Here is a 21,729-nt window from a genome sequence, read left to right as displayed (position 1 = left end):
GTCTGTGTAGCCACGCCCTCTGTCCACCTGAGGCCTCCTGTGTGATCTTGACACTCTAGATGGTGGACTTAAACTAAAACAACAACAACAACAATAACCACCACCTTATCTTGTATGAGTGATGGAGGTAGAAAGTCCAGGTTCAAGGTTGGGCAGACATTCCTTGGCTCATGGCCTCATCCATACCTTCCTCTGGCTTCACGGGTTTTCTCTTCTATGTTCAGCACCTCAAATTCTCTTTCAGCTCCCATGCATAAGAACGTGTGGACTGTAAGAGGAATGCCGGAAAATCCAGGCACTCAGCTCACCCTGGAATTCCTACTTAGTCACATTTCAAAGACTCTATTGCAAAATAAAGGGCCGGGGCTGGGCGTGGGCTGATGTATTCGGAGGGAAAGTGCTTACTTTGAAAGTACAAAGACCTGAGTCTGATCCCCGCAGGACCCATGTAAAAAACGACTTGCTGCCAGCCAACTTAGGCTAACTGGTGAGTCCCAGGTCAGTGAAGAGACCCTATCTCAAAGGATGAGGATGGCTACCAGGGTCTACAAAGATGCACACGAATAAAAAGATAAGAGAGCATTTATAGGTTCCAGGGATTCCTCGCTGGTATCTCGGGGGCATTCCCTACCCTGGCGCTGATGTCAAGGACACAAAACCTCCGGGAAGACAAGAGCACCCCCTTTCCTGATAAGTGCACAGCGGGTCCCTGACTCACCAAATGAAGGCGTGGAGGCAGAAACCAGCCCTTCTGCCTCCAGTAATCTTCCTGTCACTCACACAGCAGAAAACAGCCCCCTTGTCATTAGGGAGATATATTAAGCTATTTAATACCAGGCTTTCTGCAAGTGAATGTGTTCTGGAAGGAGAGGGGGCTTCTCTTGGCAGGAGCTCAATGTGACCTTCAGTCCTGGGGTCTGAAGATGTACAGAGATGCCTCCTGCTAAACCTGGCATTTCTCATTTCAGCCCCGTCTTGTTTAAAGCCTCACCCACCAGGTTTTCCTGTCAGTCTCTACCCCGCGGAACACAGATGGGCCATTTCTAAGTTGGACTGAACCACGCCTGCAGACATGAGTAGGTCCCGAGGGCCTGGCCAGGTATCTGCTCTTTCCTGGTCTTCCTACTGGTTGTGGGTTACATTCAGAGGTAGGGAGTCCCAGAGGAGAGAGGAATGAGGGGTGGGGCAATGATGTGTTACAGTTCTTTGTGTATTGGCAGAAACATGTATGTACCAAGAGTCCTCACAAGGCGAAGTCCTCACAGTGAGGGGTTATATGACTGTGTGTCCCACCTTTGAAATGGACCAGGTCCCTGTGTGACTGGGGGCAGGGAGGGCTCCTTTCGTAGCACAACTTCTGTTGGCTGCCGCTGGAGGATCTCTGAAGGCTATGAATGTCCTGCCTGTATGCCTACATTGCTACTTGCCCAGATGGCTTAGGTGCCCTCAGACTGCTCAGTTTCCAGCAAAGCTTTCCTGGGTGTGGGACCCCCAAGCAGCATGGGCACGGGCAACATGGTTGGCTCTATAAACACATGGAGACCATCGCATGCCAGCACATGTCAACCGTACTAAAGCTGGGAGGCAGCCATTTACTAGGCCACCACTGTGGAGGAAAATGGATTCTGTCAGGGACAGTAAGGCTGACAACCCAAGAAGCTGTTCAAGTGATGATGACCAGATGTGGTCTCTGCTTCTCCCTGGGGTGGCATCACACCATAGCTCTGTAAGAACTGCGGCCCCTCAGGGTCCATTGCCCTCCTCAGCCACGCGTAAGAGGTCTGTACTCAGGCCAGACTCCATGCCCCACTGAGTCATGATTGTCTTGAGGCCAGTCTCCTTAACAGCTTAGGGGTGTCTAAATCAGGAGGGGAACCTGAACTTATAGTGTTCAAAACTGCCACAAGGCAGGGTCTCAATGACTCTAAGAACAGGGAGAATCCTGGATATCTATGTAGAATCTGTTCTCCAGAGGCACCAAAATGTACCTGCCCAGCTTCTTTATTTCGACTGTTTTATTGTGGTGCTGGGAACTGCACCCAGAGCTTCATAATGCTAGCTAGGCTCAGTCTACCACTGAACCACACTCCCAGCCCCTCACTGCAGGATTCTAGGCAGGGACTCCACCACTGAGCCACGCCCCCAGACCCTCACTGGGGGATTCTAGGCAGGGGCTCTACCACTGAGCCACACCCCAGCTCCTCACTGGGCGATTCTAGGCAGGGGCTCTCCCACTGAGCCACACACCCCTAACCTTCTTTTTACTTTTAAATATTAAGACCAAGTTTCACTAAGTTACCCAGGCTGGTCTTGAACTCACAGTCTTCCTGCCTAAGCCTCTCAAGTAGTTTGGATGACAGGCCTATGCTCCCAGTCCTGGCTGATTTATTACTTTGGGAAACTTCCTTGTTTGTTTCAGGTTTTATGAAGAACACTTCAGGCAGGTCTCCCTCCCGTTCTTTTGTTACCTAGCGAGACCGGTGCTGCTGCTCCCTTGGTTCGGATAGTCTGGTTGCACAGCCAGAACTTTAGAGTCAAGCGGAGAAATGCTGGCATTCAGACAGACAGCTCCTTCGAACTCCTGGCACAGCCAGCTCTCCACAGTGGGGTATAGGAGGAGAAAACAGCTGGCCTCTTTGTCATCTGAGGATGAACTGGAGGAGAGCCTCCCTGTCAGGATCAAGTCAATGAAAACCAATAATGACTCAGAGCTTTGTAACCTAGGGAAACTGGAAGTCATGCAAAGATGAGCACCAAGGGGAAGATGAGGTTTCAAAAGCACAGGGGGAGGCTGGGGAGTAAAGCATTGGCCTGCAAGTCCGAGGATCCAGGTTCAGTGAGATACTGCATCTCCAAGACTAACGTGGAGAGTGATGGAGAAACATGCACCATTGACCTCGGGCCTACACACACACACACACACACACACACACACACACGCATGCATGTGAACATCCCCTCTGGGGACATGGCTTAATGTGTAAAGGACTAGCTGTGCAAGCCCAAGAGAGACCTAGTTTCAAATCTCCAGCATGCATACAGATACTGAGACGGCATGGCGACCCACTGTGATCCCAACCTCAGGAGACTTGAGATGGGAATCCCAACCATAAGCCCTCTTTCTACACAAACCAAATCTTCAAGCTCTGCATTCAGTCGCCTCAGTGTATGATGTGTAGATCTGCCCCCACCCCTGGCTCCGTGTACACAGGTAAGGTGGCCTGAGCACACCTCTGTGAACATGAATACACATGCGTGCATACCCAAAATAAAGAGAGGAAAGTGAAAGGGCCCAGGGAGGGGTTGTCTTCCATAATTTTGAAAGTCTCTGCAGCTTAGCTCGGAGGAGGAACAAAGGAGAATGGACTGGTACTCTCTGGGCTCCAGGAACACGCAGGCCACTTCTGTGTACCTCATCTCTGAGGCTTGTCAATTTATTTAAGGATAATTTAAAAAAAAAGCAAGATGCAAGAAGCTGGGGGTTGAACAGGGACCCGCAATGTTTAGAAAATATCAACTGGAGAAATAAACTGGACCCGAGCCAGAAGGCCTTGTCTCAGACCATTCTTTGGCGTAAGAAAGGTCTTAAATCTAGACTTTCCTTTGGGGGCTGTTAAAAAAAAAAAAGAAAACAAAACAAAACAGAAAACTGAAATGAGCAGCTCTAATCAAACCATTTTTGGATGACACCCCTAACTTTCATTTTCTTCCCCCAGGATGGAAAATTAAGATGGTATTTCCTCTTCTCTCTTTAATCTCCTGCCCCCACCTCGACACTGTGGGTTCCCTAGCAACTATCATAGCCACAGGAGGTGGGGGAGAAGATGACACTTTCTGCGTGGCTGTTCCAAACAATTTTTGGAGAAAATGACTTGCTTGGATTTTTTTAAGTCGGGGGTCACCTTCCCTGGAGCATCAGGAGAAAAGGTCCCAGCATAGCTGATGCTGAGGTCCCTAGGAGATCACCAAGGATGTGAGGGTGCAGCAGGTGCAGCCTGTGGTTTTGCTCTGAGTTGGCTCTGCTGGGTTTTGTAACTCATTCTTGTCCCTGCCATTTCTCAGCAGTGCTACCGTTTGTTAATAATTCCTTTCTGTCATAAGTAAATAGCCTTCCAGCTGCTGAGTAAGAACAGGAGATGGCTAACTGCTGAAGTTAGCCTCAGGCAATGCTGTTTTGGCCATCTGGGAAACTTTGGGGTGCCAAGGGGGCTAGTGGAACCTAAGTAGCCATAGGACTGTATGTCAGGCATTAAGATGGGGGTAGGGCTCAACCAGTAGGGTACTTACCTATCATACATAATCCCTAGTACCAAGACCAGACCAAACCAAACCAACCAACCAACCAACCAACAACCAACCAAACATCCCAGAAGGCTGTCAGTGAACACCTGTAATTCTCGGCCTTACGAGGTCAAGGCAGAAGAACCCAGGTTCAATGCCACCCTCATTTACCTAATGAGTTTGAGGGCAATCTGATGTGAAAATCATCTCAAAAAAGAAGAAATGGAAGACAAATGAGGGTTAGGAATGTCTCGAAGACCTGTGCTGACCAGTCAGACGGTGTGGAGAGAAGGCAAAAGTGAGACCCAGTTTTGCAGACAGATGGTGGGGGAGCATTTCCTTCTGTGCTCAGGGTCCCTGTCTGTGAATACATGAGGACATGATGGCTCTTATGAGGCTGGCTGAGACCTTCTCACTGAGCTGGAGTCAGCATGGGTCCCTGCCCACTAGGATCACGGACTCCCAGAATGGGAAGTTACTGGCCAGTCTTTCCTAGAGGCTCAGAGAGGCTCAGAGATAGTAGCTGTGTCCTGCACAGTTGGACACGGGACCCTTAGACAGCAGGAGAAAGGCCATAAAGGCTCTGGCTGAACAAAGCAGGGAGAGCAAGGGAGACTCTTAAGCTGCCCACAGAGCCCTCTGATGGGTGAGCTCCGCCCCTCCCTTTCAGAGCGATCATCTGCAGATGTCATGGACCTCATTAAAGTCTGCTTGTTTTGCTGACAATGGAACTCAGGAGATAGCAGCTGTTAGAGTTGCTAGGCAGGCTACAAGCTCAGGGTACCTGCAGGCTGGCTCTGTGCCCAGGCTCAGCTGAGGATGGGTTCTCTGTGGGGGGTGGCTCCCCGCACTCCTGCTGTGTCCTGGATCTTCTGCTGCCTGGATGTCTAGGCTGGCTCTGCCAGTGTTATTGCTTGCTTGTTTTTCAAAATTAATATGGATCGTGTTCCTGTGACTACAAACCTAATCCTCAGATCTGGAAATGACTCAACGGTCTACACCTGAGCCATTGTGGTGCTCTCCAAGGCAGGAAGGTCACAGACGGTGCTCCAAAGAAAGCGACAGAGAAACGCCCTCGACACCAACAGCCCACTTCTGCAAAGTTACTGCAAGGATATGTCCACCCCCAACATCATTTGCTCCACAAGTCCAGGTCCCAGCTGCTACAGTGGAGTTAGTTACTATTTTGGCCCTGGGACCACAGAAATGTTCATATGCTCACCCACATGTATGTACATGTAGCCTACAAGCACACATGCATTAGACAGGAACAGTGCAATAACCCACATACAGAAGCATACATAATAAACACCTATACACACAAGCACACACATGTAATAAATATGAGCACCTACAATACATACCCCACAAAGAAGCATACATAGACAATACACATGAACCTATATATGTAATACATACCTGTACATATAAGAATACACATATAATACATACCCACACATGTGCAAGATATACTCATATAAGAACACGTGCACGAAATATGCAAACACATGAATGTACATGGAATACATACTTATGTATACAACCACATATACATATATATGTACACAGAGCTGTACACTCTCACCCAGCATGTTCCATGCATAATGTGTACTTTCTTCACATTGGGTGCTCCCAATGTCCCAGGTACACTGAGCCTTTCTACTCTGCATTGCTCAGACCTGGACCCTGGGTCTCCAAGCCCTCAGCAAATACCAGTGGCAACCCACTCAATACCACCCCAAGCCCTTAGGGGCTTTCCCCATTAGACATCTGCTCCCTGCAACAGTGCCTGGGAAATCAGACCACAGGCTTCAGTAAGAGGCTTGAGGAATCAGACAGAGGTTCTCAAGATGTCCAGAGGTGCTGCTGGGCTGCTGTAAACATGGTTCCCTCCATCTTCATGCCAGTGCCCTGGTGAGGCCCACCCCATCACTCATGGCATGTTCTCATTCCCTGGTCCCTACCAATTGCCATGTTCTTGGTCTCATTCTTGACCCTATGTCTGTAGCCTTGCCTCTGATGCCATCATGGGCCACCTCTTGTTCTTGCTGCTTAGTGTATTGCAGGGAGCAGCAGATAAAAGAGTGCCATAGCCCATGTTCTCATCAGATGCCATTCAGAAAGTGACTTAAGCAGCTTTCAAAGCCTCCTGTGAAGTCACAGGTTGTGCCTGTGGTCTGTGGCCAATCTCTACCTTCAATCCTAGTTTGAGGTGCTCTTTTCAAAATCTGTGCCTGCTCATGATCCTGCTGCTCCAGGACACTGCCTTCTAGACCAGTGGTTCTTCTCAACCTGTGCCTATCCTTGGCTGTTCTTTGGGGTTGAATGACCCTTTCACAGTTGTTGCATATCAGATATCCTACAAGCCAGAAGTTTATTTACACTGTAATTCATAACCGTAGAGAAATTACAACCATGAAGTAGCAATGAGATAACTTTATGGTTGAGGGTTCACCACAACACGAGGAGCTGTGTACAAGGGCCACAGTGTCAGGAAGGCTGAGAACCACCATTCTAGACTAGCCAGAGTGGCTGGCTACAAAGCAGCTCTGGACATATGGTACATAGAGCTGGTGGTAGGGTTACCCTGCCTGTCCCTAGGCCCTCCAGAGTTCTATGTTCCTCTGCTTGAATGTGCTCCCCTTACAATGAGGTGTACTCCCCTCTGAACTGCCTCTGCACGGTTCTGTGTTGATGGTCTCATGGGACAGGAAGTATGTCTTCCTCATGATGGCTCAGCTGAGAAAGCTGAACCATACCAAACAGGGAGCAGGCCTTCCCTGATGACTCTGTCAGACAAGTCCCATCTCCCAGAGGCCAGCTCTCTTGAGCATGATGAGTCACAGGGCAACCCAGATAAGATGAAGGGGTTCAGGCTGCCCCTTGATGAGTGACTGAAGGTTTAAGCTCTGACCTTTAGTCCCTATTCAAGAGCACATGGAAGCATCAGAAAGCCAGGAGGCCAGGCCTTATAACAGCCAAGGATGGGCACAGGCTGGGAGGCCAGTGTGAGCTGACAGTACATACAAAAGGGTCCTTGTCTACTTCTGGCCAGGCCCAGGCCTCTGTTGGCTCCACACCCGTGACCAGGATTGGGCAATCTGTTTGCTTTGGGGGCCTGGAGAAGGTACAGAGCAGCCAAAGTATGAGCTGTTCACCAGCAGGCCAGCTGATCCTTAGAAATCTCTAACCCTGTTCACCGGGCTCCAAACCTGAGTGTTGCTGAGCCTTGCCATGGCCACCCCCGTGTGATGTCCTGTTTGACTTGTCAGACTGCACTAAGGTCCCTTGCCTACCCCAGGAATACAGAGGTTCCCTGCCCACCCCAGGAACACACTGAGGTCTCCTGCCCTCCCCAGGAACACACTGAGGCCTTCTGTCCACCCCAGGAACACACAGAGGTTCCCTGCCCACTCCAGGAACACGTTCATATGCCCCTTCCTGACTTTAGAACTTCTCTGAGGTCTCCTCCTCAGTCCAGGACCACACTAGGCCTCCTTCCAGGGTAGGTCCAGCATCTGAAACTCTCTTACTTCCCTCCCAGTTTTCTCTCTCCTTCCTAATGTTGAACAACCTGGATGACAGGGTTCTGCCCTTTTTGGAGTAGATGGCTAACCCCCAGCAAGAGTTCTCTGCCTCAAATGTTTCTACTGTCTCAGACACCTTTTTATCCCCAGATTTATTTTATTATTTTATGTATATGAGTGTTTTGCTTGCATGTATCTCAGTGTGCCACAAATGTGTCTGGTGCCCATGGAGATGAGAAGAGGGCGTCAGATAACCTGAGGCTAGAGTTACAGATGTTAGGAGCTGCCATGTGGGTGCTGAGGGCTGGGTAAGAGCAACCAGTTCTCTCAGTTGCTGAGCCATCTCTCCAGCCCTGTTTCAGGCACTCTGCATTTTTCTTCCTTCACGCATAACGTCTGCTTTTGGGGCCAAACTTGAGTTTCTGTGAAATGAATAATGTCTCCATCCCACCCTTCCTTCTTCACCTTCTGCCAGCTCTTCCCCAACGCCTTCTTACTGGTGACCAGGCTTCCTGTCACCAAGCAAAGGAACACAAAGAGAAAAGGGGCCGGTAGTGTGCCGGGCTATCAGGATAGACTCTTACCTCAGAGGGTTCTGAGCAAGACATCCCTGGATCTAGGCTGGGCCAGATGAGCTGTAGGTCTCACTCTGTTACCTGCCACCTCCTACCTCCTGACCAGCCAAGGCCAAGGCCACAATCTGCACAGAAAGCATGCAAGGACACCCACAATTCTCGATGTCTGTCATGAGGACTAACTAGACTCAGTCTGGGGTATAAGATTCCTACTGTGACCTCACTGGACAGTGAGTCATACAAGTGTGTCAAAGGGCCACAGTGCTGGGTTCAGTGTAGACTACTGAGACCACCAGCATACTGTACAACACTACGGAAAGCCCCAGAGGTACTGGCCATGGTGGCATTCGCCGACAGTCTTAGCTTAGCACTCAAGAGCCTGATGCAGGAGGATTACTGCATATTGAAGACCAACCTGAGCTAAAGAGTGAGTTCCAGACCAGAACTGGACTAGAATGGTTATGTCTTTTCACCAGACAATGTCTGGCTCCAGGCTTGGGCAGCCTTTCTTCTAAGCGGTAGTGCCCCAAGGGCCTGGCACCTAAGCCAGGAACCCTGGCTTCATCCCTGGCCTCTGGCCTGGGCCTTGTTTACTCTCACCTGTTCAAGCTTTGTTCTTCTCCGTGAAGAAAAGTCCGTCACAAAAAAATAATACACATCTGTGGTCTCCAGGAAGATTAAAGAACATGATGTGTGCTCAAGGGGTGGCATGTACATACAGCCATCCAGCTGCCCACAGCCACCCAGACCACCCACCAAGCTGCAGAACCTAACCTTGTCACACAGCCAACTGTCCCAGACACAAAATCACCCAGCTACAATAATACTGCCCACAGTCACACAGCCACCTATGGGCATCCAAGCTATTTCTAAGTTCTCAATCACCCAGACAGGCAACTACCCACAGCTACGAACTGCATAGTAACTTGACTGTCCAGGACATCCTAAGTCAGACGCCTTTCATCATGTGAGGTCCACTTAGGGTAGCCCTTCTCCACACTATTGATGGCACCTCAGTCCCAGCCCACAGGTATGGAAAGATCTGAAAGATAGTGGGTCCTCAAATGTCATCAGCCACAAGACCAGAAGTGTTCTCTTCACTTGCTCCTATGTCCCATCACGGTGCCCAGTGAAAGGTCCCCCTCCCCCCCAACCTCTCTGGCTAGTCTGTCAACTTAACACAAATGAGAGTCACGTTGGAAAAGGGAACCTTAGTTGAGGAATTGCGTCCACAAGACTGGTCTTTGGTATGTCTATGAGGTGTTAATTACTGATGTGAGAGGGCACAGGTCCTGTGGGTGGTGTCACCCTTGGCCAGGTGGTCCTGGGTTGTATAAAAAAAAGCAAGCCGAGCAATCCATGGGTGTCAAGCAGTGTTCCTTCATGGTTTCTGCATTTTACATCCTGCTTCTAGGTTCTTCCTTTGAGCTCCTGCCTTGACTTCTCTCAATGATGGCCTATAAGCCACAGACACCCTCTATTCTCTTAGTTGCTCTCCGTCACTGTTTTGTTTTTCTTTTAATCACAGCTACAAAGCATCAGACTACAACAGTTTCCTAGGCATCCTCCTCCATCACACTGCCCAGCCTGCTTCCTTTCCTCACTCTTTCATCCCCATGCCCCACAGCATCCTTTCCATCTCCCCAGCTCCTCCATTCTGTACCAAAGCAGGAACTGTGCACCCTCAACCCTGAACACTGATCTGAGCCAGGAGCAAGTGTCCGTCCGAATCCTAAACGCCCTCAGGTCAGGCTGCTCACTAACCTCACTCAGTGCTTATGTCTGTGCTCAGACCCCAGATGTCTCCCACTGGATCCCACAGGAAGGTGTGACCTCTGTCTTTCAGCATGGCCACGTCAGCATCCAGCCCTGAACTCTTGCTAAGTAGCTGTAGGGGAAGGAACTGAAGTCCAGGGTGGACATCTGTGTCTAGTACCTGCTGCCTGTGCTTCAGACAGAGCAGCTGGAACCTTGTAGGGACCCAATCCTGATGGTGTCAGACAACCTCTTGTGTGCAGGGCTCCTTCTGTGGCCAGGACATATCTGACCTTCACACTCATCATGACTTCTCTGAAGGATGCTTTCAGCTGAGTGTTCTTGCAAGGCTGTCCTTCTTTCCAGCCCTGACTCTCTTCAGGGAAGCCTGCTGGTCCATCTGTCTGTGCCACAGGAGTTCTTCCTTCCATACATTCTGTGCATGACTACATAAGCAGCAGTCAGAGATGCCCTGGGAGGGGGGGGGGCTGGGCACACACTGCCTCATCCCCTCTCAAGCGCACAAATGACATGACCCTCGCTCAGGGTTCATAGCCCTGTGGCTTTCTCACGAGCCTGGGCCTTGAATCACCTCGGTGCCAGGCCCAACCCAGGAGCTCTGGAAGTACCTGCTGCTGCTAGATGAGTATTTCTGCCACGAGACAGTCCTACTGCATTATGGGGCAGCCTCAGGCATGCCCGGAAGGTTCTTTCCCAAGAAACAACTTGATGTTTGTATTGTTGAGGCCTGCACTGACCCCACCCTGCTGAGCTCCGCTCTTGCAAGAAGCCCCTGGAGAATCATCCCAGGGCATATCCTAGGCTAACTCCCAAAGGCAGACTTGGGATGAGCTCTCCGGCCTCATCTTGCAAGTCTTTGTGGGCAGAGGATAAACTGAATTCCAGTGAGGCCTTGTGGTTTCCCTAACAGAGACACACATTTTTTTATATTAAAGTTTAAATAGTCCACCAAAAGCACAAATAACAAATGGAATAAACTATACACTTTCAAAGTTCATATCCTATACCTCATTAGTTACCATCTATGTAATAAGAGTCATTTAACCCTCTGATAACAGAGACAAATAACCAGCCAATTGTGGCAACTCCAGAGAAGATACACACACACAGCACACACACACACACAGCACACACAACACACACACACACACACACACACACACACACACACACACACACGCCACTGTGAAGCCCTGCCTCATATCCATGAGGTCAACCATCATCAAAGAAAGATACCAGAATGTGCTGTTAAGGACTGGGGAAGCTGGTACCCTGGGCTGTGCAGGTGGGATAAAAAAATGGCACAGCTACCATGGAAACAAAATATAAACAAATGAGAGTGTTGAGAGATCCAGCAGCCTTCCAAGGCCCATGTCTTAAAGACCCAAAACACGGGGATGGCCAAGTTGATAAAGTAAGTGCCTTACAAGCATGAAGACCGAGTCTGGTGACCAGAACCCATTTGAAAATGTCAGGTGTGATGACCCATGATGATAATCCCTGTGCTAGAGAGGTGGAGACAAACAGATCTCTTGGGCTTTCTGGCCAGCCCTCTCAACGTACTTGGTAAGTTCTAGGTCAGCGAGAGACCCTGTCTCAAAGGAGGCTGATGTGTTTCTGAAGACAACACTCAAGGTTGTCCTCTGGCCTATGAATATGCACCATACATGTTGTTATAGAATGGGGTCGACTGAGTAAAACAAATGCCATTTTCACTGGATCAGCTCTGTCAGCTGCAAGAGACCGTTATAAGCAGAAGTGAGTTTGGGAGGTTATAGGACCACCATGGAGATTTCAACTACTCCTCACAGACATTTTATACAAATTCTTCCCTAATTGCATGTGGCAACTGGGACCCATGAGGTGTCTGTTAGAGTCTGTAACAGTGGGTCTCAACATTACCAATTCTACGACCCTTTAATGTTGGGGTCTTGTTGTGGTGACCCCAACTATAAAATTATACCATTGCCACACCACAACTGTAATTCTGCCGCTGTTTTGAATTGTAATGTAAATATCTGATATATAGGCTATCTGATATGTGACCCTCAAAGGTATAATGGTCCAGAGGTTAAGAACATCTAGTCTATAGTGTTGGGGGAGGTTAAGTGATGGTGGTGGGGGGCTCCATCTGTGCAGCTATAGATAAGCCATCATCCATGCTGGGTGAAGGCTTTCAGGCGTGACAGCCATGGTTTTCCACACCCATGCTCTGCAAGCTCAATAAACTTACTGGTTCCCCAGTAATAAATAAACTCTGGTAAAATTTTACTTTTCTTTATTGTCAGAGTGGGGTATATACAGTTTACTTCTCCCCAGGCAGGGAAAGTCTTCTTGAAACACACATGCATCCACACACACATGAACAGCCCAAACATGTCCATACAACCACATGGAAAGGATCAAGCAGACCTATTCATTACAGACCGTGCCCGTCAGCAGTTGGATGGATAAACAGGGCGTGATCCAGCCATACAATGGAATATTACTCATCAATAAAAAGGAAAGGAGGCATTGCTGCATGCTCTGGCATGGATGAACTCTGGAAGGATGACATCGCTGTAAACCAGACACAAAGCACCATACACGGCAGGATCCCAGCCCCATGAAAACCCAGAATAAGCAAATCCACACAGCGAGACAGGAGATTAGTGGTTGTCGGGTGCTGGGGGGAGGGGTGGGGAGAGTCAGCTAGATTTTAAGGAGTTTCCTCTTACAACAATGAAAGCTATCGGTGACGAATACCCAAGGCAGTCAGTATCAGAAGCTATGGGACTTAACTGAGCGGGTGGGAAGGCAGGGTGTGCATTTCGTATCAGGAAAGTCACATTTTCTACTAGCAAAAAAAGTAAATACCGTAAAGCAGAGGTTCTCAACCGGTGAGTCACGACCCCTTTGAGAGGGTCCAATAACCCTTTAATAGGGTTCGCCTAAGACCATCAGAAAACAGATATTTACATTCGATCTATAATAATAGCAAAATTACAGTGGTGAAGTAGCGATGGAAATTGTATGGTTGGGTCACCATAACATAAGCTGTCTTAAAGGGTTGCAGCGTTAGGAAGGTTGAGAACCCACTGCTTTAAAGCAGAAGCCCTCCCTCCCCTGCAAGAGCTCATGGGCTGCACTGCTGGCTGGCTGTTCCTCCTCCCTCTTCCCTCCTCCTCCTCCTCCACCTACCTCCTGCTTGTCCCTCCCTTCCTCCTTCGCTTCCTTCTTCCTCCTCCTCTCTCCTTCTCTTTTCTTCCCCCTCCTCCAACAAAGACTCACTCTGTATCCCAGATCATGGCAATCCTCCTGCTTCAGCTTCCAAAGTCCTGGGACCTCATCCATGATCCACTGTGCTTGCCGGGTATGTGTCTTTCAGTGCCTACTAAACTACATAACTACGAAGACTGAGTGACAGCGGGTTCTGGGTACCCCCCCCTGGCTTCAGCACCCACTGCTGGGATTTCAAGCATACACCACCACACCTGAATCTTTTACATGGGTTCTAGAGATCCAACTTAGGTCTTTACTCGTGCAGCAAGCACCTTACTGACTGAGCTGTCTCCACAGTGCCTATCATGGGTGTTGACTTTTTAAGGCCATTGACCAGAACCACGTCTATATCATTCCACAGCCTGAGGGGCAAGGACACAATGGGTAGCAGCAAACTCAGTCTTTTATGTGAGCATTCAGGCACATGGCTGTGCCCACCCGGTGGGGGAGACCTCATTATAGGGCTCACATATAGATTCCACACAGCCCCTCAGCACTTCAGGTTCCCTGTTTGTTGTAGTTACAAGCAGCCTGTTTTTACACTCCATTGCAGGAATGGAACAAAACACAAACACCCTGAGTGCTGAGCCCGACTCTTCTCTCAGAGCCCATCGGACACAGGCTGTTCAAGTGCCTGGCAATGACCATGGTTACAGCTGTCCACAGCTGGACATACCTTCCTCTCCAGTCACTCACACAGAGATGAGGCAAGAGCCAGAACCCAGAAGTGTCCCCATTTCCACGGATGCGGCCATCTGGATCCCCAGGACTTGCTGTCCTGAAGATCTGGACAGCTCTGGATGTGTCTGTACATTTCTGTCAAACTTGAAGATACACTTCTCAGACAAGAAGCCCAAACTCACCTCCCAGATCCCATGCCCTTGGAACTCGGCTGAAAAGGGGATGTATATGCTGTCATTTTCATTTACTGTCCCCAGATCCTGGCCAGCATCAGGCTGTTCTGATCCATTTGTCACCTGGCCTGGCCCTGGCTGTTATACAGGCAGGTTCTCAAGGAACTGTCCTTGAAAAAAACAGAGGCCTTAAAATAGCCTGCTTCAGGAGCTGAGAATGTGGCTACGTTTGTAAAGTGCTTGCTTAGTGTGCATAACACCCTGGGTTCCTTCCATCTTCAGTACTGCATAAATAGGGTGTGGTGGCAGCTGCCTGAAGTCCCGGAAACTATGGATGAGGAGACAGGAGAAGCAGACGTTCAGGATTATCCTCAGCTACAGATCATGTTTGAGGCCAGGGTGGGCTCATGAAACTCTTTACCCAAGAAAGGAGAGTGAGAGAGGTAAGGAGAAAGGAAGGAGGCAGGAGGGAGGAAGGGAGAGATGGGGAGGAAGAATGCCTCCTTTAAGCAACATGTGGACGTCCACATCTGTAATGGCAGCACTCTGACAGGCCTGAGGTAAGAGGATTGCTATGAGTGTGAGGCCAGCCTGGGATACAGTGAGCTTCTGTTCCTCCTGGAGAAACCACATGAAGCTATGTCCTCCTCCCAGGCATCTGGCCCTCTAGGACATCCTGGGATGGCCACACACGTTACAGGTTATGTGGGGGACCTTTCGCGCTGCTCCTAAGGGCCAGGGACATCCAACGCTAGACTGAATGTGTACACTACTCCTAAGTGGTGAACATCACCACTTAGCTCAAGGCTCTTCTCATGCCAAGCTCCCTGCACAGGGGCAGATGCTTGTGGGACATACTTTCATACATGAAGGAAAGAAGCCACTAGCCATGTAGTCACAAGGTACCAGTGGCCACTCCACCCTACAGGCAGTGGCATGGGCCACGTGGTCTCCTGGTTTAAGCCCTATGGCCAGGCTTTCCTTTCTCTGTGGAAGCGGGTGGTGCTCAGGGCTGGGTTCCTGCACGTGAACCGGCTGATTGTCCTCCCTGGGAACCCAGGTCCTCCGACTTTCTCCTCCTGAACCCATCCCGGTCTGCCTAGGGACACAGGACAAGCAGGAACAGCAAAGTGCTTTCCCTGCTTTCTGATTGGCATTTTTATTTTTTTAAATTGAGGATTAAACAAGGAAAGCTGGATTTGTAGAAAAAAAAATCAGGGCAGAGAGCTGAAATCTGGTCAGCCAGCACACAGCTGGGCTGTCCCTGGGGATCCACACTGTGCAGCCTGCTGCACTGCAGCCTCACTCCCAAGACTTGCATGTTTTCCTTGACCTTTGTTTCTGCAAACCATGCTTTAAAGAGCGTGGTTGGTTTGCCACAAAAATGCAAAACCTTGGGCCACACATGCACACACGCATGCATGCACATACACACTTAAGGAGGCCAGCCTACAGCCGGGCATGGTGGCACACGCCTTTAATCCTAGCACTTGGGAGGCAGAGGCAGGTGGATTTCTGAGTTCGAGGCCAGCCTGATCTACAGAGTGAGTTCCAGGACAGCCAGGGCTATACAGAGAAACCCTGTCTCAAAAAACAAACAAACAAACAAAAAGATATGTATGCTCTAGCAACTCCTGAGGGTTCTGGGTGATCAAGTGCTACACCCACGTTGGCTGTGGTGATAAGATTCTACCTCTTCTGTGACAGGCTGTGGGGTAGAAAGCCCACTCTAGGACCACCTTGTGTAAGGATGAAGGTGTGTGTGCGTACATGCATACTCTCCACCTAGTTTTTGAGTCAGGGTCTATCACTGAACTTGAAGCTCACCAATTCAGTTAGACTGACTGGCCAGTGAGTATCTCTGTCACCCCAGCACTGGATGACAGGCATGCAATACCCTGCCTGGGTTTTACATAGGCACTATAGATCCAACTTGGGTCTCATGCTCTACTGATTAAACCATCTCTCCAGTTCCCTAGGATGAAGATTTTTAGCTCACAGGTTCCCCACAGTTCCCTTAGTATGTGGACTGGACAGCAGGCTAAGTGAGAAACAGGCCGTATCATCTGCAGGGCCCTGGACGGCGACAACAGCCCCCTGTGGAGTTCCCCATAGCCTCTGAGCTTTTAGAAAATGTAGTCTCCTGTCCAGGGGTCTCTTGCATGTCCTCATTGTCAGCCCCTTGTTAAATGCAAGCATTCTTCCTCACAGAACAAGATGGAGAACCATCCCCAGGTATGTAATGGTGGTGGCAGGCTGGGGAGAGACACGGAGGGTGCAGACAGATTGGGTACTCACGTAACCATCAGCACAGTTCACACCCAGGTAAATGTTGCCTTCCCCACCCGGCCTGATGCCTGTATGTCCAGCCTAGGATCAGGCACTTACTTCATGGGTTTGAATAGCGCCTGCCCGTAATTCTGGAAGGTCATGATGAGCTTCAGCTGCGTGCCCCCTGACTTCATGGCTGCAGGAGGGAGGGAAGAACAAACACAGGGTGACTCAGTGGCTGCCTCGGGTCCCTGACTATTCCTGGGCAGCAGAGCTGGATCAAGGCTCTAGCTGCCAGTCAGCTAGGTCTTCTTCATGTGGCTAGGGGACCCCGATTGTGTCTGAGCAGTTAGGGCATTTGGCAATGATACACCCCAGCTGCCTGGGGCCCCTCCTGATGCAGCAGTAGGGTCTGAGCCAACTCCATAGTGTGAGCCCACAAAAGGCCCAGGGGATGGCAACTGCCTGCCAGTGCAGGAGTGCAGTCACACACACACACACACACACACACACACGCACATGCACACGCATACCTTTACACACGCACATACTCCACCAATACACCCACTCGCTCCTTGTACCCCACAAACACCTTTACAGTCACAGATACACCCCACACCGCCTCACCCCCATGCTTATATAAACATCCCCCACTTAAACACACCATCACAATCACACACCTACACACATACATACCTACACAAACACACACACTCACACACACACACACACACACACTACTGTGTTCCTAGGCAGAGGCAAATTAGGATTTGGTGAAGGTCTGAGTAGTCACTCTGAAGAGCCCCAAGGTCAGAAGCATCAATATCATCAGGACATGAAGGGGTATGAAAGCTTCAGAGAGTTCCAAATCGAACGTTGTTCTGGGATCTCACCAGATCAAGAATCCTATAGATTTGAAAAATGAATTTTCTTCCCCCCCAGCCTTGGATTTCCTTTTTGCTGATGCAGGAGATGGAAGGAAAACCATCAGGGGCTTTCCTGTTCAAGGTCTAGCCTTACGAAGGGCTCCCAGGCTGTTCAAGGCACAGGGACATGAAAGGGCTATCACTTAGCACAAACGTGGCCAAACCCATACACATGGTAGCTTGCTTGTTGTGTGTAGAGCCTGCCTATATCTATGGTAAACAAGGGATGGAAAGGCTATCTGGGTGTCTCTAGAATCCCTCAAATGAGGCTGAAGACAATGGGTGGTGATGGGACATGCTCTCACCATTTGGTTCCCAAGCGTAACAGGACTGGCAGAGGACTCACAGGTGTGTGTGTGTGTGTGTGTGTGTGTGTGTGTATGTGTGTGTGTGTGTGTGTGTGTGAGAGAGAGAGAGAGAGAGAGAGAGAGAGAGAGAGAGAGAGAGAGAGAGAGAGAGAAGAGGCAGTGTTAAATACCACAGAACAGTAGGTTGGAATGTTTGGTGAAGCACATCTTTTTTTTTTTTTTTTTTTTTCTCTTTTGGTTTTTCGAGACAGGGTTTCTCTGTGTAGTCCTGGCTGTCCTGAACTCACTTTGTAGACCAGGCTGGCCTCCAACTCAGAAATTTGCCTGCCTCTGCCTCCCGAGTGCTGGGATTAAAGGCGTGCGCCACCACGCCCGGCCCGGTGGAGCACATCTTTAATCTGAGTACTTGGGAGGTGGAGGCAAGTGGATATTTGTAGGTTCCAGGCCAGCCTAGTTAGCATAATAAGTTGCAGGCTAGCCAGGGCTATATAATAAGACCTTGCCTCAAACAAATAAGCAAACAAACAAATACACACACAAAATGTTCAGTGGAAGAAAATCAGAGGTGGTCCAGTCTGATGTTCACACTGAAGTCTGCTTAGATTCCCCAGGCTGGGCATCCCGGAAAGATTTTTGCCTTTTTAACCTCGGTTTTCCCTTCTGTGAAATGGAACCGTGGGTGCTGGTTTATCCTTGTGTAGATATTTCCTCCAAATTAAAACATTTCCCCCTGGTATGGTTGCACATGCCTTTAATCCCAACACTTGGAAGGCTGAGGCAGAGGCAGGTGGCTCTCTATGAGTTCAAGGCCAGCCTGGTTTACATAGTGAGTTCCAGGACAGTCAAGGCTACACAGTAAGACCCTGTATCAAAAATACAGAGACCAACCAACCAACCAACCAACCACCCAATAAGATTACTCCTGGTGGGAGGCTCATTAAGATTTAGCAAGTAAGTAAAACTTACAAGGCTTAGGAAGTTCCTGAAACTTCCAAGAATCACAAGTCCCCTCCTCCTAGTTTATATAAGCAGTGATAGTTGATGGGGCAAAGAGAACTCGTAGACAAACTGCTTGCAGGTCAAGCAGGGGGCTCTAGGGATGCAGCTTTCATGAGTCTTATTCATGTGGGGGTGGCCTTTCCTGAAGTACAGCTGCCTTTGCGGTATTCATGCTCTAGAAAGTAACCCAAACACATTCATTGGGTCACTAAGCTAGCCTAGACCTGTCACTGATGCTCTCTATAGGGGTAGTAGGTATTTTTTTCACAGCCCCCGCCCCCCTGAAAGTCACATAATCCTCTTTCACCAGGTTGTGGAGAGGATCAGGTTCAAAGAAAAGCAATGGCCTGACTCACCTAGACAGTGGCGACAGTTCCCCTGTTGGGATTAGCGAGGGACATTCCTGAAGCCTAGACCTTGGCCAAACACTAACTTGGCTGCTTGCTGTGTATGACAGGTTGCGTCCAGGGCTTAAGACTGACTTTAGGATCCACCCAACCAGAGTGGCCCGTACGAGATTGTTGTGCCCTCCTCAGGCCCTCACATATTACATGTTCTCCTTCAAACTCAGGATGCAACCACAGCATTAAGGGCAGGTGGTTGGTGGTGACCCCACAAGGTGTGTGACGACCACTCAGCCTTCCTCCTGAGTGACACAGCAAAGTGCTTAGGGTTTGACTATTAAGCAAGCAGCTTATGAAACATTCACACTCCAGGAACCTCATTTCCCCCTAAAGACAGGGACATGTGGATTTTTTTCTTTTTCAGTCCTGATACATAGACTGGCAGCAAGCCTGCTCCTCTCCCTTGGGAGACTGGCGGGGGATTTTAATTTTCTGTTTTTCCTTATCTGTGCTTTCTAAATTTGCACAATGAACATTTCACTGCATTTCTGGTAAGGTGAGAAAGAAGGAAGTGATAAAGAGCTTGTGGCACCGTTAAGTCTCCGTGCGTGTCCCATTTCCGTTTAATAATAGAGGCTTGCTGGGTTTAATGGTTCCTTCCTGAGCTGGGCTCTTTTTCCAGGTTTGTAATCCTGGCTTTCAAATTGCAAAATATTGCGTTAATCTGGTCAGTTTGGTCTGTCCCCACCCTTCCACTGCGCCCTGCTTTTCTTGCTTTGAATAGGCTCTCATGTAACTGAAGCTGGCTTCAAACCTGCTATATAGCTGAGGGTGACCTTGAACTCCTGACCTTCCTGCCCCTATATCCTCAATGCTAAGATTACAGTTTGTGTAGTGCTGCGTATTGAACCTAGGGCGTTGTTCATGCTGGCCAGTACTCTATCCACCAGGCTATATCCCAACTTAGTCTTTTTCTAAGGGGTTCAATCTGCATCCCTGTACCTCTGACATGGTATGGGATCAGCTCCCCCAAGGAGGCAACCAGAAACTCTAGCACACAGAACTCTGAGGTGCCAAAGGCACAAGTTTTAAGGTTCTTTCATGACTTGGCTCACCCTTACCCCTACAAGCTGTCTGAAGCTGATTAGGGGTTTTCTGCTCTGAACCCAGACCCCATAGATCTGACACAGACTGCTTGCTTATGTTACAGCAAAGGCTCAGGGGGTCTGTCTAGGCGGGCAACAGACCTGAACACCCACCAGCTTGGGTACTAGGCTATCCCCACTGGGCACTAAGGATATGGGTCATAAATGGGTGATCAGGGTGGAGGAGCCAAGAGGTGGCAGGGCCAGTATAGAGCACAGCCTTTCCTCACGGTGACAGAAGGAGGGATCATGTCTAGAGGAAAGCTCCTGCTCCCTACTAGAGCAGAGAGGTGGTCATGTGAGAAACTGAGGCACAAGCTCCAGTTAGGGCATTTCCTAACAGGGACTTCTGTGGTTTCCAGTGGACGGAGACCACATCTCAAACAAACTAATTTGATTTTCTTTTAAAAAGATCTATTGGGGGTCATGCATATAGTTTAATTGGTAGAGTGCCTGCCTAGCACTCCCTGGGTTCTATCCTGAGCACTGGGGAGGAGAAGGCAGGAATATCAGGAGTTCAACGTCCTCCTGGACTCCCCAGCAAGTTTGAAGTCACCTGGGATACAGAAGAATCCATCTCCAAACAATCCAATCAAGACTGGTGGGCCACACCTGAGATGTTGCTTGCTGGCCCTTGGGGACCCTTACCGCTGCTGAGCTTGGCCTTGGTTGTCTCATCTGGGAGAGGGAATTAGGGATTCTGTTTGGGGTCAGTCAAGCAGGAGTTAGACTATTTTCCCACATACCCTGAGCTGCCTTTTAAGGGACATTGGGGAGACTGTTTTAGAAGATTAATGGTGGCAGGTGTTTGCACTGTAAGTGAAGGCCTCCCCAGGGAAGGCTCACATCCAGAGAATTTGCCATTCGGCTATTCCAGGCCTGTCTCACATATCCCTGATCAGGAGAGAAAGACTGTCTATGGCTCAGATACTGGGCATTTACAGAGTCCCCTTCTACCTGCCAATCCTGGACTTGAGAAAATGGGTATGGGCCACATGAGCCACATTTACCTGGTGGCCAGAGACAGAGTCCCTGAGGCCGGCATTGCAGGAACCAGTCCTGACACAAGAGGCTGGACAAGCTGAGAGAGCAGGGGTTGACAGAGGCTGCAGCCATGTCTTCAAGCTCCTGGCCTGTTGTGAGGCCTTCAGGCTTCAAACCTGTTACTGGCTCAGACCAGACACACGTGGTGCAGCTTCTTCTGCCCCAGTGGCCTCCAGCCTGGTGTTACTATGTCATCCTGTCTGCCAGGCAGCTCGCTTTTATTTTGAGAGTGGCAGTCATAAGAAACACCAGAAATACCCTGATGGAGCTGGCTCTGGCTTGCAGAGAGCCAAGGGAGTGGGGGCTTGGCTCAACCACTTCACAAGGAGAAAATGGGGGAGAGGTGAGAAGTGGGGCAGCCAGGTGGACACCCCCACCTTTGCTCTTGATCTTCCATCCTATGGCATTGGGTAGAGGA

The 21,729-nt window shown here is 49.6% G+C and overlaps 1 protein-coding gene across 1 annotated transcript in view; it reads right to left on the bottom strand.

Annotated features, from left to right (window-relative positions):
• Fam20c (FAM20C golgi associated secretory pathway kinase) overlaps window positions 1-21,729 on the bottom strand; it is a 55,017-nt gene that overhangs the window by 25,089 nt on the left and 8,199 nt on the right. Inside the window, exon 3 of the mRNA XM_021163523.3 lies at window positions 16,663-16,741. Within this exon, the coding sequence (XP_021019182.1) occupies window positions 16,663-16,741 (79 nt within the window). The remainder of the gene's footprint in view (window positions 1-16,662; window positions 16,742-21,729) is intronic.

Source organism: Mus caroli, unplaced genomic scaffold, assembly GCF_978045245.1.
Source record: "Mus caroli unplaced genomic scaffold, Mus_caroli_1 scaffold_4, whole genome shotgun sequence".
In the NCBI taxonomy this organism is placed as follows: domain Eukaryota; kingdom Metazoa; phylum Chordata; class Mammalia; order Rodentia; family Muridae; genus Mus; species Mus caroli.
Note: the sequence above shows the minus strand (reverse complement) of the source record. Positions and strands in the feature narration are given on the sequence as shown.